Source organism: Suncus etruscus, chromosome 2 (assembly GCF_024139225.1).
Source record: "Suncus etruscus isolate mSunEtr1 chromosome 2, mSunEtr1.pri.cur, whole genome shotgun sequence".
NCBI classification, from domain to species: Eukaryota; Metazoa; Chordata; class Mammalia; order Eulipotyphla; family Soricidae; genus Suncus; species Suncus etruscus.
The window spans coordinates 137,015,236-137,032,945 of NC_064849.1; the positions used below are offsets into that span (position 1 = coordinate 137,015,236).

Below are 17,710 nucleotides of genomic sequence, written 5' to 3' on the forward strand. Positions count from 1 at the left end.
GCATTCTGATCCCCAAATTAGGTAAGGGGCGGGCCCCCAAGCAAAAGATGCCTGAGGGCCCAGAGAGTGCAGGGTTAAGGCGTTTGCTCTATATGCAGTCAGCCCTGGCTTCAGCCCGAGTAAAAAAACCAGGAGTGAGCACTGAGCCAAGAGTAAACCTTGAGCACTTCCAGATGTGCCTCCTTTCCCAACCTCCCCCCAAAACAGAATGCATCAGAGACGGTCCCAGCAAATGAAGCACTTACAGGGGAAAGTGTTCTTTCTTCCTTGGCACTGCTTGCACGGAATGTTGAGAGATTGACCAAAGGGGCGACTGCTGGGGAGGTTGAACCTGTCTCCCCCAAAGGACGGCTGTCTTCTCCTGATACTTCCCCACCCCATGCCTCTGCCTCTGACGCTGGGCCTTGGGCCAGCTGCACCCCAAACCTCGCTCAGTAGCCCCCCCACCCACTCCCAACACACACAGACACAGAGACACACAGATAGACAGACAGACACACAAACAAACCAAACCTCTCTCTCCCTCCAAGTGGCGGGGAAGCCAGGTGATGGGAATGCCTAGCTGGTGAAGCTCGGACAGACAGCGTCTCCCCGTCCCCCGCCGGCTCCAGGAATCCGCTGTTTTCCACGGCTTCCCCCCCCCCCCACCCCAAAGCGGGAGGGAGCGAGCCCGAGGTGCTGTCGGAGAAGGGCAAAGGAAGGTGACTGGGGCGACAGCGCCGGGGCACCGATGGAGGCGGGGTGCGCGGTTCGTCGCCTCTTCTCCAAGCGGAGGCCGGCAGGCAGGCAGGCAGCCGCCGGGCCGAGCTGATTCCTAGCTTTGGAAAGGGGGTGCAGCCCCACGCGGCTGCCGAGCGGGCCCCCCGCTCCACCCGCCTGGGGGGGACGCGGCCCTCCCTCGGCGCCCAGTTCCCGCAGCAGGCGCACTTCTGGGCCTCGGCTCTCCTCTCCGCGCAGGGGGTCCCGGCGTCCCGGCACGCAGCTGGGAGCGCGTGCTGGAGAGGCTCCGGGTCCCGGCTCCCCGCTCCGATTTGTCGAACCAGCGGCTCTTAAGGGGCTCGGCAGCCGCCAACCCTCCCGCGGTTCACCACCCGCACCCCCATGCACCTGCGGAGACGCGCCCAGCCGGACCCTCGACCCGCGCGCTCCTGCGCCCGAGCGCGCGCCGCTCTCGCTGCGGCGCCCATCCTGGCCCCGCTGCTCCCCGACACCCAGGATCGGGGCGCCCCTCCGCCTCCATTGGCAGGTGCAGGAGAGGCTGGGGCAAAGGCGCAAGGCACCTCCCTCCCTCCACGTCCCAAGCACCCCCAACCCCGAGCCTAGTGCTGGTAGCGGTGGCAGGAGAGGAGACGCCGGTGCGCGCCCCGCGGGGCAGTCGCGGGACAGGCCCCCGCCGCCCGCGCGCCTTCACTCCTCGCCCCATCGCGCTGCGGTGATCCGGGGGCGCGGGCAGAGCGGGGGTCTCCGGGCCTGAGCGTCTCCGGCGGGGCGCATCGAGGCCACGGGGCCCCCGGGCTGCGCCCTCGCCTCCCCACTCCCCACGGAGCAAAGTTTCCCGAAGTGGCGCTGGTGGAGAGACGCGCACACTGACCCGCAACGCACCAATGTGGCTCGTCCGCACCCTCGGTCCTCCCGACTCTGATCGGTCCCCCGCTGCTGTCCTGGCTCTTGTGCGATCGAGTCTTGGGGTTCGTGGACCCGGTTGCAGCGGCCACCCTGTCCCCGCCCCTGCTCCGCGTTGGCTAAGGGGCCTCGTAGCAGCACGCACGCACTTCGCCAGACACCCGGGATGCGCGGGGCTTCTAGAAGGTCCGAGCCACGTCAGGCTCTGGGCTGATCTGTTGCTGCTGGGGGCTGCGGGGTCTGTCTGTTCCGCTCCCCACGATTTAAGTCTGACCTCCACAGCTCCGCCTTATGTCCCCCCAGAGTCCGCCTTCTCTACGCACGCACACCCCAACCTGAAGACCTCGGTGTTGGACCAGAGCAAGGCCAGAGAGGGTCCTCTCTGGGGAAGATGACCGCTGCTTCTCCTTGTAGCGCCTGGTCCTATGATCTAGATCTCTCTCTCTCCCCACCTGACTCTTCTTCCTGATTGGTTTAAATATCTGTCCCCCAGGCTCTCAGGCACCCACTTTAGGTCAAACTTAAAAGTTCAGATAGGGTGTATGTTAGTGCGAGCAACCTTCCTTCTTTAAAAAAAATTATAACTTTATTGTATATTATGTTAAAACATAAATATAACCCTCCTACAAAATTTAGCAAAATAGATTCCATGTGTAAAGCCCACTGAGTAAAGAAAGATGAGCCCAAGGGTAAAGAAAAATGACACAAAGTAATAGTCTTAACATTTGGTTTATGGGGTCGGAGAGATAGCATGGAGGTAAGGCGCTTACCTTGCATGCAGAAGGTCAGTGGTTCAAATCCCGGCATTCCATATGGTCCCTGAGCCTGCCAGGAATGATTTCTGAGCATAGGAGCCTGGAGAAAGCCCTGAGTACTGCCAGGTGTGACCCAAAAACTAAAAACAAACAAAACAAACAAACAAAAAAAAAACAAAAAACAAAAAAAACAAAATCCAAAACAAAACAAAAAAACCTCTTGGTTTATTAGCGGATCTCCCTGATAGAAAAAGCCATGAAGTTTGTCTTCTTGTTCAGATCACAGTTACCAAAACCAGTGACTAATTTGGAGCCCTCTAAGGAAAAAAAAAAAAAGTAGATTTTTTGTCTAACAGACTTGCTGGGGCAGAGAAAGGTAGCACCCAGCTCAGGGTTTAGTTCTGGCTATGTTCCTAGAGGATCATTCAATTTTGGAAATGCTCAGGGGACCATATACTGTGCCCAGGTTTGGATCTGGGATCAAATGCATGCAAGGCAAATGCCTTATCTACTGTACTGAGTCTCCTATCGCTTCTTTTCTTCCCAAACCCCTTATCCCCCACTGATTTATGGAGGGTTTATAAGATGAATAAAACATCAGAGGCATGCTTAGCTTTATTCATCTATCTGTGCTGAATTATCGTGGTATTGGAAGTTTCAGCAATATTCCACCACCAAATATAACCCTTTGCCAATTCTTCCTGTCTCTGCCTCTTATTTCCCTCTGGCAACTGCCAGAGCTCTCAACAAATAGTTTATATTTGTTACATTTTGCATTATTTTATATCGTATCATCTCTTATTATCATATTATGATTTTATTTGGGAGCAGGGATGTTTTTTGCCATTCCTTGTGCTTGGGGCTCCTAGTACAAAGGTAGAATTTAGTGTGTCAGAGAGAAAGGACCTTTGATAGAAAACAAAGGTAATTTAGACCTGATTAAAATAAGGATTTTGGACCCTCCTTTGTAAGGGTTGATAGTAGCAATAGACCATCTGTAATAGATCACATTTAGTTTGAATTGGTTGGTTTGAATTGGTTGAATTGGTTTGAACCACACCCAATAGCTGCACACAAAGAAAGTATCTTTACCCTATACTCACTTCTGGCCTCTGGATCTAGAGAGTGAGAACAGAATTGCATGGCAAAAAAGGACTCAGGGACTGTGTCCTCACCCCAAACAATGCTCCTGTTCATCCTACAGGCTTGAGACTGATGTATCTCAGGGTTGATGGTGGAATTGTAGGAACAAATATCTCACTAGATAGTCCTAGAGCTTCTCTAGGGCTCCCCAAAAAGGTAAGATCGCAGAACTGCTCCAAGGCATGCAATCCCAGTCAGACACATCTTACTTTGTGGCTGATCCAGAGGGATTATTATTATTATTATTATTATTATTATTATTATTATTATTATTATTATTATTATTTGGTTTTTGGGCCACACCTGGAGGTGCTCAGGGGTTACTCCTGGCTGTCTGCTCAGAAATAGCTCCTGGCAGGCACGGGGGACCATATGGGACACCGGGATTCGAACCAACCACCTTTGGTCCTGGATCGGCTGCTTGCAAGGCAAACACCGCTGTGCTATCTCTCCGGGCCCCAGAGGGATTATTTTTATTACTGGAATGTGAGATGTCTATAATCACTGCTTTATGCCATTCAGCACATTGTAGAAGCATTTGAGGACTATATAAAAGTCATCACACATGTTTGCTGAGCATCTTGATCACAAAGCCCTCTATCTATTTTCTGTCTTCCAGAAATAAGGTGAAAGCTTCAGTCTACTGATGGAAACCTTCCATCTCTCTAAAATTTGTGGTTTGTACTACTATCCATTTACCATCTGTTCAATTCAGATCAGACAGGGGATCAATTCAAGACAGACAGGGGATATGTTGTTAGTCTGTCACTTTGAATTTAAAACCCTGTGGTTATCATCATCCTTGTCTTCATCAAATCTAATAACTGCTTTCCTTTCAGGAACAGATTTCAGGAACAATCCTGGTCTTGGACTCTTTTTCTTCCCTTATTACCCCCCCCCCCTTATATTTTTCTGTCTTAATGACTTATCTCATTCCAAATTCAAAAGTTTGACCAAATTCATAGTTTGATCTTTTGGAATCTCCATTTTCTTGTTCTATTCCTATCTGGATTGGCTGCTTTCTGTGAGTCCCCAAGATCGGCCTTATTTAATAGATTCTGTGTTTTCTATTTGTTTGTTTGTTTTTTGGGTTTTGGGTCATACTCAGCAGTGGCGCTCAGGGCTTACTCCTGGCTCTGTGCTCAGAAATCACTCCTGGCAGGTTCGGGGAACCATATGGGATGCCGGGATTAGAACCACCACCCGTCCTGGATTGGCTGCATGCAAGGCGAATGCCCTACCGCTATGGTATCTCTCTGGTCCCTGATTCTGTGTTTTCTTAATTCATCTCTATTTGTTGGTACACATCTTCAGTAACTTATAAGAAAGAGTATGTAGAAAATAAAGGTTTGAATACCTGCATATATGACATGTCTATATTTTACCTTAACATTTTATTATTTTTCTGGGTATAAGATTCTAAATGGAGGGCCCGGAGAGATAGCACAGCGGCGTTTGCCTTGCAAGCAGCCAATCCAGGACCAAAGGTGGTTGGTTCGAATCCCGGTGTCCCATATGGTCCCCCGTGCCTGCCAGGAGCTATTTCTGAGCAGACAGCCAGGAGTAACCCCTGAGCACCGCCGGGTGTGACCCCCCCCCAAAAAAAAAGATTCTAAATGGAAAATAACTGCCCTCCCAAAACAGGAAGATTGCATGCATCCTTCTACATGCAAGGCAAACACCCTACTCCACACTATCTCTACGGCCCCGTGTGTGTATTTTTTTTAAATTTTTTTAAAAATGGGGAGAGAGAAATAGCATGGAGTAGGGCATTTGCCTTGCATGCAGAAGGACGGTGGTTCGAATCCCAGCATCCCAAATGGTCTCCTGAGCCTGTCAAGAGCGATTTCTTTTTTTTTGTTTTTGTTTTTGGGCCACACCCGGCCGTGCTCAGGGGTTACTCCTGGCTATCTGCTCAGAAATAGCTCCTGGCAGGCACGGGGGACCATATGGGACACCGGGATTCGAACCAACCACCTTTGGTCCTGGATCGGCTGCTTGCAAGGCAAACACCGCTGTGCTATCTCTCCGGGCCCAGGAGCGATTTCTGAGCGTAGAGCCAGGAGTAACCCCTGAGCGCTGCTGAATATGACCTCCAAAAAATTTTTTTTTACAAAATAAAAACACAAAAAATAATTAAAAGGGCTATCCCAAGAGCACGAAAATAATAATAATATATATATTGGTTTTTGGGTCACACCTGGCAGCTCTCAGGGGTTACTCCTAGCTCTATGCTCAAAAATTGCCCCTGGCAGGCACAGGCGACCATATAGGATGCTGGGATTCGAACCACCATTCTTCTGCATGAAAGGCAAACGCCTTACTTCCATGCCATCTCTCCGGCCCCAAATAATATTTTTAATTTAAGCACAATGGTTGCAAACATGCACATGCCCCTTCACCAGTGCAACTTTCCCGCTACTATTATACCCTCATTTCCTACCCCTGCCCCACCTGTTTGTCTTTCATGGTAACTGTTAGTATAGTTATTACTCTAACTACATTTACCACTCTTTGTGATAAGCTTGTTATCTTTATTGTCTCTGGGTGTTATTATTATACTGTCTTTTTTTTTTTTTTTTGGTTTTTGGGCCACACCCGGCGGTGCTCAGGGGTTACTCCTGGCTGTCTGCTCAGAAATAGCTCCTGGCAGGCACGGGGGACCACATGGGACACCGGGATTCGAACCAACCACCTTTGGTCCTGGATTGGCTGCTTGCAAGGCAAACGCCGCTGTGCTATCTCTCAGGGCCCCTATTTTATTTTTCTTAGATCCCACATATGAGTGATACTATGCTACGATTATATCTCTCCCTCTGACTTTTTTTTTTTTTTTTTGGTTTTTGAGTTACACCTGTTTGACGCTCAGGGGTTACTCCTGGCTATTCGCTCAGAAATCGCCCCTGGCTTGGGGGGACCATATGGGACACTGGGGGACCAAACCGCAGTCCTACGCTAGCGCTTGCAAGGCAGACACCTTACCTCTAGCGCCACCTTCCCGGCCCCTCTGACTTATTTTATTCAATATAATAGTTTCCAAATCCATCCATGTATAAGCAATTTTTGTGACTTCATTTCTTTCAACAGCTGCATAGTATTCCATTGTATAGATGTACCACAGTTTTTTAGTCACTCATCTGTTGTTGGGCATCTGGGTTATGGCTATTGTAATAATGCTATGTAATGCTGCTATGAACATAGAAGTGCAGAGGTTATTATTGTATTGTCTTTTTTTGGTCCTAGGGGTCTGTCCTAGGTTAGTTCATGCAAGGCAGATGCCCTACTGCTTGAGTCACCGCTCCAGCCCTGACATCCAGTTTTTTATAGGAATATCCATATTGTTTTTCAAAAAGGCTGGACTAGGCAGCATTCTCATCAACAGTGAATGAGAGCTTCTTTCTCTCCACATCCATGCCAGCAGTGATTGTTCTTGTTCTATATAATATGTGCCAGTCTCTGTGGCATGGGATGACATCTCATTGTTGGTTTGTTTGGGTTTTATGGCAGGGGTTTTGGCCCACACCCAGTGATGCTCAGGGGTTACTCCTGGCTATGTGCTCAGAAATCGCTCCTGGCTCGAGGAACCATATGGGACACTGTAGTCTGTCCTAGGTTAGCTTGGGCAAGGCAGATACCTTATTGTTTGCACCACTGCTTCTCATTGTTGTTTTGATTTGCATCTCCTGACGATTAGTGATGTGGACCATATTTCATGTGCCTTATGATTATCTATATTTCTTCTTTGAGAAAATGTCTGTTCACTTCTTCTCCCATTTTTTTTTGATGGGGTAGATGTTTTTTTCTTGTTAAGTTCTGTCAGTACCTAGTATAACTTAGATATTAGCTCCTCATCTGATGGGCATTGTATGAATAGTTTCTTTCATTCTGTGTGTGCCTTTGTATCTCCATCACTATTTTCTTTGAGATGCAGAAGCTTCTCAGTTTAATATAGTCCCATTTGTTTATCCCTGCTTCCGCTTGTTTGGAGAGTGCTGTTTCCTCCTTGAAGATGCCTTTAGCTTCAATGTTATGGAGTATTTTGTCTTCATTTTCTTCTATATACCTTATAGTTTCAGGTATGATATTAAGGTCTTTAATCCATTTTGATTTGAGCTTTGTGCATGGTGTTAGAGGTACAAGTTTGCTTTGTTGCATGTGGCTAACCAGTTGTGCCAACAACACTTGTTGAAGAGGCTTTCCTTGCTCCATTTTGAATTTCTTGCCCCTTTATCAGAGATAAATTGATTGTAAGTCTGAGGATCATTTTTGTAAATATTCAAGTCTATTCCATTGGTCTTTAGAGAAAAGTATAGTTTTAAAGAATTGATACTATTGAGGTAGCACTATTCTTGTTAATTTGTCTTCATAATTTATGCCTGTATTTAAGAATGTGTATTGACTGGTTTTAGTGTTGATTACTTGCTTTCTGTCTTCTTTTTTAAAATTTTTTTTCATTTTTGCTAAGAGACCCTGTACATTATACTTGAGGCCTGTGTCCCTGGGGTTGGAGTAGTTGTGGGGAGATAATTTGAGGAACTGTACTTTCTGCCAGTCAAGCCATGTGCCTAGACCAAGGGTGGATTGTTTTGCTGTTTTTAAATCCCCCAAACTTGAAAAATCTCAGCTTACTTGACTTTTCTGTTTTAGGAAATCAATAAAGTTATTTTTTAATAGGTGCCAATGATATAGTTTAACAAATTATAATTGCATACTTTGCATACAAGAGGTCTGGGTTTAACCCTCATGCTACAAGGTTCCCCTAACCTTGCCAGAAGTAGTCTCCAAGCACTGCCAGGTGTGATCCCAAAACACAACACAATACAACACAACAAAACACTCCACCCGTTGGAGTTCAGGAAGACAATCATGATTCTCATATGCCCGAGAATAGTTCCTCAGCTTTCCAGATGTTTCCAGAGCTGTCCTGGAGAAATGTCCCCAGCACATAATTACTTCATACTGGTGATAAGTAGAAGTCTAACTAGTGCTCTCACCAATGCAGTCACTGTTTGGACAGATGAGAATATAAGAATCAGAAGTTTGGGTAGAGGTAGACAGTAGAGAGGTGAAGGCACTTCCTTGCATGCAATCAATCCCAATTCAATTAATCCCTGGCACCATATAGGGTTGACTGAGTACAGTCAAGAGTAGCCCCTGAACACAGAGTGAGAAGCCCCTGAGCCACACATGACCCAACAACACCCCCTTTCCAAATCCAGATGTTTCCAAGACAATTTTTAAAAATCTTTTATTTTTTAATTATCTTTATTTAAACACCGTGATTACAAATATGATTGTAGTTGTATGATAACAGTCATATAAAAAACACCCCCCTTCACCAGTGTAAGATTCCCACTACCAATTTCCCAGATCTCCCTCCTCCCCACCCCATCCACACCTGTACTCAAGACAGGCTTTCTATTTCCCTCATTCATTCACATTGTTATGATATTTTTCAATGTAGTTATTTCTCTAACTGCACTCATCACTCTATGTGTTGAGCTTCGTGTCATGAGCTGTACCTACATGGGAAGATGGGGGGAAATAAGGGTTGGAACTGAGGCAGTAAAAGATTAGATATGAGCTTTGTAGGGCAGTATCAAGGTCACAATACAAGCTGAATATTATGCATATATATAAACTATATGCATACAATACTGTCAATAGGAGACCAAGGAGAAAAAATTTCCAGTGACTGTCCCATAATAAACCAGTGCTAGAACGACCCGCCCTCCTCCCAAAGCACATTCCCATTACTGTAGGGCGAGGTAGGGGGAAAGCCTGATGACCCCTATAAAGCCCACCTGGACCGGCGCCCAGGGAAGGCCTGGAGTCAGGGGAAAAAGAGAGGGATGGATGGGAGCCTGCCAAGCATCCCAGCACTCCCCAGGCTAGGGAGAAGGTTCTAGCATGGGGCCTCCCCAAACCCCATACCTGGCAAGAGCTGGTTTCCAGAATCAAAGAGGAAACCGGAAGCCAGATATATGCCCAACCTCCTCCCCATGCACCTCCCCCCTGGAGTACGGAGGGAGGGGGAAAGCCTGAGGACCCCTAAGAATCCACCTGAAACCACTTCTGGCCATCTGAGCCAGCACCCAGGGAGGGCCTGGAGTCCAGGGGAAAAAGAGGGGGATGGCTGGGGGCCTGCCAAGCCTCCCAGCACTCCCCAGGCTAGGGAGAAGGTTCTAGCATGGGGCCTCCCCAAACCCCATACCTGGCAAGAGCTGGTCTCCAGAATCAAAGAGGAAACCGGAAGCCATATATCTGCCCAACCTCCTCCCCATGTACTCTCCCCTGGAGTACGGAGGGAGGAGGGAAGCCTGAGGATCCCAAAGAGTCCACCTGAACCACTTCTGGCCATCTGAGCTAGAACCTAGGGAAGATCTGGAGTCAGGGAAAAAAGACAAGGACGGCTGGGGGCCTGCCAAGCCTCCCAGCACTCCCCAGGCTAGGGAGAAGGTTCCAGCATGGGGTAAAAATCTTAAGTGGCATGACCCAGAGCAACTGCAACAGATACCAGCACATGGCAGGCTCACTCTGGAAAGCCTGGAGTGAAAGGAACCTTGGTCTTCTAGGACATTCTTGACAAACTAGAGTGGCTGTGCTCATGGCTAGCAGCAGCCCTCACTGTCCACAGTCCTTGATCTTCTCTTAAAATATAGGACAAGTTTAAGTCTCAGCTCTTGTGATGCAAGTACACTTTTCAAGGCCTTCCATTTACATGAATTCAGTGTGACAGAAAAGGTGATCACATGGAGCAAAACAAGCTGTTTTCTTCCTCTGGTTTCTCTCCTCAAGGCTACCTCTTACTCTACATTGCCCTAGTGTAATTTTGAGCCTTTGCTCAACATCTTCTGGCTCTTAGCAGCTCCGGGTAAAAAAAAGTGTTTTTATGGTGCCAGCAATTTTCTAGTTCTTTTATGGTCTAAAATTTCTTTCCTGTTTTGGGAAGGAAAGCAAATACCTCTGATCTGCTGTAAAGATAAAAAAATGAGGAAACTAGAGGTATAGTACATAGATTAAGGCACTTGCTTTGCATGCAACTAACCTTGGTTCAAATGCCAGCACTATATACTGTTCCCTTAGCACTGCCAGGAGCAATTTCGTTTTTTCTTTTTTTGTCTTTTGGGTCACACCGGCAGTGCTCAGGGTTTACTCCTGGCTCTACGCTCAGAAATCACTCCGGGTAGGCTTGGGGGACCATATGGGATGCTGGGATTCAAACCACTGACCTTCTGCATGCAAGGCAAACACCTTACCTCAATGCTATCTCTCCGGCCCCTCCAGGAGCAATTTCTAAGCACAGAGCCTAGCAGGAGTAAGCCCTGAAAAATGCTAAATGTGTCTCCAACCACCCACCAAATAAACAAAGTAGAAAGTGAGAGTGAACACTTCCACAGGGGCCACACTCTTAGATAGGGTGATGCCTATGAGATGCCTGCCAGGGAAGGTACTTCCTGGTTGAATGCTCCCACACCTCTTTAGTTGTAGCTTAGCTGGAATTTAGTTTCAGCACAATGGATGGAAGACAACAGAGCTACCAAGATTCCACTTCACCCACGAGTGACACCAGGAATTTAATATCATGAGAATACTTTTGTGGTGGTAGAGCTTTAGTGAGGAGAGTGTTACTTGTTTTTGATGTTTGAGCCACACCTGGAAGTGCTCCTGACTCTGTGCTTAGAGATCACTCCGGGAATTGCTTAAAAGGCCATATACAGTGCCAGGGATCAAACTAACTTGGCACATGCAAGGCAAATGTCATAACCTCTATATTATTTCTCCAGCCCTTTAGGGCTATACTCTTTAAGTTATTGCTGAGACTGTGGCTTTTGTGGGGAGTGGTTTTGGTTGTCATGGCTTTTTGAAGTATGAGAGGGCAGGGCCACGTGGGGGGGTACCTTTACTCTCTCCAAAAATAGCTCTGGTGGTGTCAGCTCAAATACCTGGAGTTTTGGTCAAATTGGTATCTCTGTAGAGAGCTATAGAGGAGAGGTGAAACAAGGCCATTATTTGAAGTGGTGACTGTGGATAATGGGTATAGTATATGTGGCTTTAGCAGGGTGGGGACTTAGCCTGCCCTTTTATTTTTTTTTGAGATTGCCAGCTTTTAGCTATATGACTATATACTTGTAAAACAAGTACTATATGCCACTGTACTTTTCCTCTGAACCCAGCCAGACTATGATGATGATGATGATGATGATGAAGATGAAGATAATTATAATGATGATGATGTTTAGGGCAGACCTAGTCATGTTCAGGGGCTACGCCTTGTTCTGTGCTCAACAATTACTCCTTGGGGCTGGAGTGATAGTACAGTAGTAGGGTGTTTGTCTTGTACATGGACGACTTGAGACTGACCCAGGTTCAATCCCCGGCATCCCATATGGCCCCCCAGCCTGCCAGGAGCAATTTCTGAGTGCATAGCAAAGAGTAACCCCTGAGCACCATCAGATGTGGTGCAAAAACAAAAACAAACCAAAAAAATGGGCCGGAGCGGTAGGGCACTTGCCTTGCACATGGCTGACCCAGGAAGGACCTTGGTTCTATTCCCAGCGTCCCATATGATCCTCCAAGCCAGGAGCAATTTCTGAGTGCATAGCCAGGAGTCACTCCTGAGCATCACCGGGTGTGGCCAAAAAAAAAAAAAAGAAAAGAAAAGAAAGAAAATACTCCTGGCAGGCTTGGGAGACCATACAGGACGCCAGGGATTGAACCTGAGTTGGCTACATGAAAGACAAATGTCCTACCTGCTATGCTATTTCTTCAAACTCAGACACCAGATTAAAAAAATTTTTTTGTGTGAACAAAGTGGATTACAAATCTTTCACAGTAATATTTACGGTCCATAGTGACAATGAATCAGGGGCATTTTCATTACCAGTGTTGTCCTCCCTCCACCCTTGTTCCCAGCATACATCCCATATCTCCCTCCTTTGCCCCCTGGACTGCTAATGTAACTGGTCCTCTCTGAGACACCAGATTATTTTTTAAAAACTGAGCTTACAATTAAAATAAAATTGGAGTTTTTTAATTTTTTTGTTTGTTTGTTTGTTTGTTTTTAGTTTTAAGAGGGAGAACGAACTAGCTTAGTTTTTAGCTGTGACCTTAGACAGTGAATTAATTTCTCTGTGCCTCATTTTCTCATCTCTAAGCTGGGTACTGGAACCTAAAGGTTTCTATTTTAGATGATGACTTAGAAGATTCAATGAGCTATTTCTTTAGTAAAACACATGTAACATTAAACTATTAATGTGCTGGTTAAATATATTAATAAAAGAAAAGCGTTTGCTGGCTGGGTAGTGAGCAGGGCCTACCACAAAAATGGTGTTTCTGCATGTTAATTCTCTGCTGCAGTAATACATTATTGAATAGTACAATTTGCTAAGAGCTGTACTTCAAGAAATTAAAGCCTGCAGCCTTTACTTGGCACAGCACTGTAGTGGTTTTTAGAGGGCAGCAGCTAGGCTTTTTGATGAATCCAGAGGTGGTAGCAGAGAGGCAGCTGGGAGAAAACAACATTTCCTCGAATCTCTGCAGCTTGTTGGCCAGAGAACCTTTGCCCACAGGGAGCAAGCAAAAGAAAAATGTGTCTAAAAGAAAACTACTTGCTTTTTGCCAAGAAAGATAGAGAGACAGACAAACAGAGACTGACAAAGATAGAGGAAAAAAGGGAAAATCAGAGAGAGAAAGGGAGAGGAAGACCCTTAACACTGCATGGTTTCCCAGCATATTCTAGAGTGAGAGCATGCAAACAGTCTCCAGCATTGCTGGTGTGGTCCCAAAACAACAGCAATAGCACATTTGCTTATAATATGCATAAAACATTTCTGGAAGGGGACATAGGGGCATGGAGTTATTGAATGATATGGTGGGAGAGAGGACCCTTTTTTTCTCCATATCTATTTGTAAGTGTGATATTTAAACCTGAGAAATGTGATTTACTTGAACAATTCATATAAATATTCATTGGAACAGCTGTTGCCCTTCAGTTTGCATTGGCATTTAGCCTACCACCAAGCCCCTTTCCAGTCATCTAACCAGGGGAAGGAGGAGGTGGTTGGGTAGAGTTGGCAGCAAGAGTGGCCAGTGAGTTCCTGACCAGAAGACAGAGCAAAGTTGTCTCTACTCAGGTCAGCTCTGCAGAGCCCTGGGACTTGGACATTTCATTTCACCTTAGATTATGCTTCCTGGGGCTCTTCTGTCCCAAGTAGAGCTTTTTAATAGAAGGCACTTCAAAGCTCCTGAAGTTTGTATTGCTCTGATGAGCAGTGCAGTGTTGTGTAACCAATGATATAAAATCCAATTTTAATCCTAGAAAATTGAATTGATTTTTTCCTTTCATATTAATTTTTTTTTACAATATTCAGCTAGGCTCAAGGGACACTCTGGATGGTGTTGAGGGAACACGAGATTCCTGGGATCTAAGGGGCACTGAAATAACCTGCTCCTACCCTTTGAATTATCTCCATGCCCTTATGTTAGCATAAAAGTGGTTTATTATTTCCCTATTCATGATTTGAGACCTCTGTTTCAAAGCCAAAAGAAAGAAATGTACAGTAAAATATTGACTTTCTCCTTAAGAACAAAATTTTCAGGGGCTACATAGGTCAGTATTCTCTTGACTCTGTGCTCAGGAGTGACCCCTAGCAATGCTCAGGGGACCACATATGATGCCAGATATTCAAACCAGAGTCTTGGTGGACACAAGTGTTTTTTACCCCCTTTACTATCTCTCCTACCTGAAAATTTCTTATTTAACATGAAGCTAAGGATGAAAACATACAACTGTTAATTCAAAATTTCCCTAAAATCTCACGAGTGTTGCTTACTTTATGTTTTTTTTTTCTTCTTAGACTGTGGACTAACATTAACCCTTCTTGTTGTAGCACATTACTGACATCTCCATCTCCCAAACTTTTTGAATTTAATGCATTTTCTCAGGAGAATGATCAGGTGAAAATCTGGAAATAATAATAATAATAATAATAATAATAATAATAATAATCTGCTATGCTGTTGACAGCCATTTCATTTTCCTGCCTATCATGTTCTCCAGATTTAAGTTGACCCTGAGGGTCTGTACCTGTCTGACTCAGGGTATCAGCCTCATTGCCCAGGAATCATTATGGACTTCATCAGGGTTAGGCCCAATGCAGCTGGCTTGGGGGTACACATGGGCACCGCTCACCAGTCACAGGTCATCCTGTCATGAAGTTCCTTCCCTGTTCCACCAGAGCCTGTGACCAGTTTGTGGTTTCTCATTTGCAGCCTTACATCACAGTGATTTAAGTCCTTGTCACATGGTCTTTGAAGCAGAGAATAGTTCTAAACCATAATTGCCACTCTGAGTTTTGGTCTCGTACTGGGCACACAGATGGTATTTGCAAACGTGAATTGCACTAAATTCCTAGAGGAGCTTAAAAAAAAGTTGGAGATCTGTCTTTGTCAAAAATGTGCTCTCTTGGAAATGTTTACACAAGACAAAAACTGGGTGCTAAAAGGAGTTAAAGTGATAGACATGATACCCCTTAGTAACAAATTGCAAACCAGAGTGTCTTAAAAGGGGAGATAAGAAAGAAAGAAAGAAAGAAAGAAAGAAAGAAAGAAAGAAAGAAAGAAAGAAAGAAAGAAAGGGCTCACGCCCCGCGCATACTTCATGTATTTCATGTATTCAGAATATTCCTTATTCTTATGTTATGTTTTGCATATACAGAATGTTCATTTTGTATTCTGCCCTTTCCCACACCCATACAAAGCTCTTTTTTACTCCTTAACTCTCTAACCCCCTCTCAAACATCACTAACCTACATTACTCTTTTTAACTTCAGTAGTGTACAATCCTAATCACAGTCCAAAGCTGTGCATTGTGTGTGACAACCCCAAACTGTTTCAAGATACATAAAATGGACACGTATTTCTTTAGAATATTTTGTGGTTTTTTTCGGACAGCTATAATTCTTACTAAATTTTGTCTTATACAGTGATGATTCTAACCACTTTTTATCCTCTTTTTTTGAGCTGTTTAACAAGGAATTTTGGTGGAAGAGTCCCCCAGTTTAATGCTTGTGATTGAACCATGTCATGGGAATCATTGGAATTGTTCTTATGGCCCCCATATGTGCCAATAACACCACGTGGCATTGCTTCTTATTTGCATAGGCACATTAAAATGGGAAAATACTATACATACAAATAAGATCCTATCTAATAGAGATTGGAACACACAAATCTTGTAGTGCAGAGGGACCTTACACCCTGAACATTGACATAACGACCTGGCACAGACCTCAGAAGAAAGGGAATAATCCATTCTCCCCTGAACCAGGGAAGCCATCCACGAAACATCCAGGCTGGTCTATAACATCACCTGGAAGCAATCCTCTACCACGGAAGACCTACACTGCTCAGACTTTGACCTGCTCAAATGAGACTTCCCTTAACACTGAGAAGACTTAACAACAACAACGACCTGCTTACAGGACAGGGCTCCCTGCATTGCCCTTTGATTGTGAGGTGAAAGGAGAGGATGCTCCACATCCTGACTTCAATGTAAGATATGCAAATTCCAGGATCTTTAATACAGAAACATGATACCAACAACAGAGACTGTGTGAAAAATAAAAGTGTGTTGGCACTACAGACAATGTATTGGATTGGACGATCTAGCTTGCCTGGAGCCTAGACTTGGTCTTGTGCCAGGAAACTTCAGGGGTCGGGTCTCTTTGTACTTAGGCCAAGGTTATTTCTTTCCATGTCCCTCATATTTTGGTGGGCCTATGCAAACAACAATTGCCACTCTAACACCATTTTTACTGTGCTCCTTTGACTCTAATCCTTAAAAATAACTCACTTAAAATTTGAGGTTAACGTAAGCTAATATGCATGTATATGGAAATGTAAGAAAATACTATGCCTGTAATGTTTAAGGAGTTACGTAAGTTTTATGGCTTTAGATTGCTTTGTGTACTGTTAAGAAATATAATGTGTTACAATCTGGGGACTTGAGGGACAAAGTAATTGTACATGGATTCTGTCTTATTTATCTTAATGTTCTTTGGCTGAAATTTCAAAGTTAAGATATCAGCAAGGGGACTTCTGAGAATTATGTTATGGGTGATTGTCCTTCCACTGTAACTTTACCTTGTCCTCTTTCTTTACAACCCTTGTTTCTCATAATTAAAAATAAAAATTAAAAAAAAGAAAGAAAGAAAGAAAGAAAGAAAGAAAGAAAGAAAGAAAGAAAGAAAGAAAAGAAAGAAAGAAAGAAAGAAAAATAGTATGGAGATTTGAGATGCCTCAAAATTTAAGACTAAACTTTCATGTAACACAAAAAAAAAGAAAGAAAAGAAAGAAAGAAAGAAAGAAAGAAAGAAGAAAAAGAAAGAAAGAAGAGGAAGGAAAGAAGGAAGGAAGAAGGAAGGAAGGAAGAAGGAAGGAAGGAGAATGGAAAGAAAGAAGAAGGAAAGAAAGAGAAAGAAGAAAGAAGAAAGAAAGAAAGAAAGAAGGAAAGAAAGAAGGAAGAAGGAAAAGAAAGAAAGGAAGAAAAGAAGAAAAGAAGAAAGAAAGCAAGAGAAAGGGGCCGGAAAGATAGCATGGAGGTAGGGCATTTGCCCTGCATGCAGAAGGATGATGGTTTGAATCCCAACATCCCATATGGTCCCCCGAACCTGCCAGGGGCGATTTCTCAGCATAAAATCAGGAGTAACCCCTGAGCGCTGCTGGGTGTGACCCAAAAACCAAAAAAAAAAAAAAAGAAAGGGGGAAGAGGGCAGGAGGAAAACTAAGGACATTGGTGGTGGGAAATATGCACTGGTGAAGGGTGTTATACTCAATCATGAATAACTTTGTATTTGGGGGGGGGAACACTGTATTGTGAACAACTTTGTAACTATGGTGTTTAAATAAAGTAATTTAAAAAGAAATGTGCTCTCTGACGAGAGATCTCCTTGACAAATTTAGCTTCTTTTTTTGAAAGGCTTGCAAACTAAGAATTACATTCACATTGTTTTGAAATGGTTTAAAGCAGGGGCCGGCGCGGTGGCACTAGAGGTAAGGTGTCTGCCTTGCCAGCGCTAGCCCAGAACGGACCGCGGTTGGATCCCCAGGTGTCCCATTTGGTCCCCCAAGCCAGGAGCGACTTCTGAGCGCATAGCCAGGAGTAACCCCTGAGCGTCACCGGGTGT

General features: G+C 44.9%; 1 protein-coding gene across 1 annotated transcript in view; it reads right to left on the reverse strand.

Moving 5' to 3' along the window:
- Positions 1 to 523: 523 nt before the first annotated feature.
- The window catches only part of LOC126001884 (uncharacterized), a 47,101-nt gene continuing 29,914 nt past the window's right edge, over positions 524 to 17,710 (reverse strand). The window contains exons 4-5 of the mRNA XM_049769088.1: positions 1,592 to 1,911; positions 524 to 678 (exon numbers count right to left, since the gene is read on the reverse strand). Coding sequence (XP_049625045.1) covers positions 559 to 678; positions 1,592 to 1,911 — 440 coding nt within the window. The 3' untranslated portion in view covers positions 524 to 558. The remainder of the gene's footprint in view (positions 679 to 1,591; positions 1,912 to 17,710) is intronic.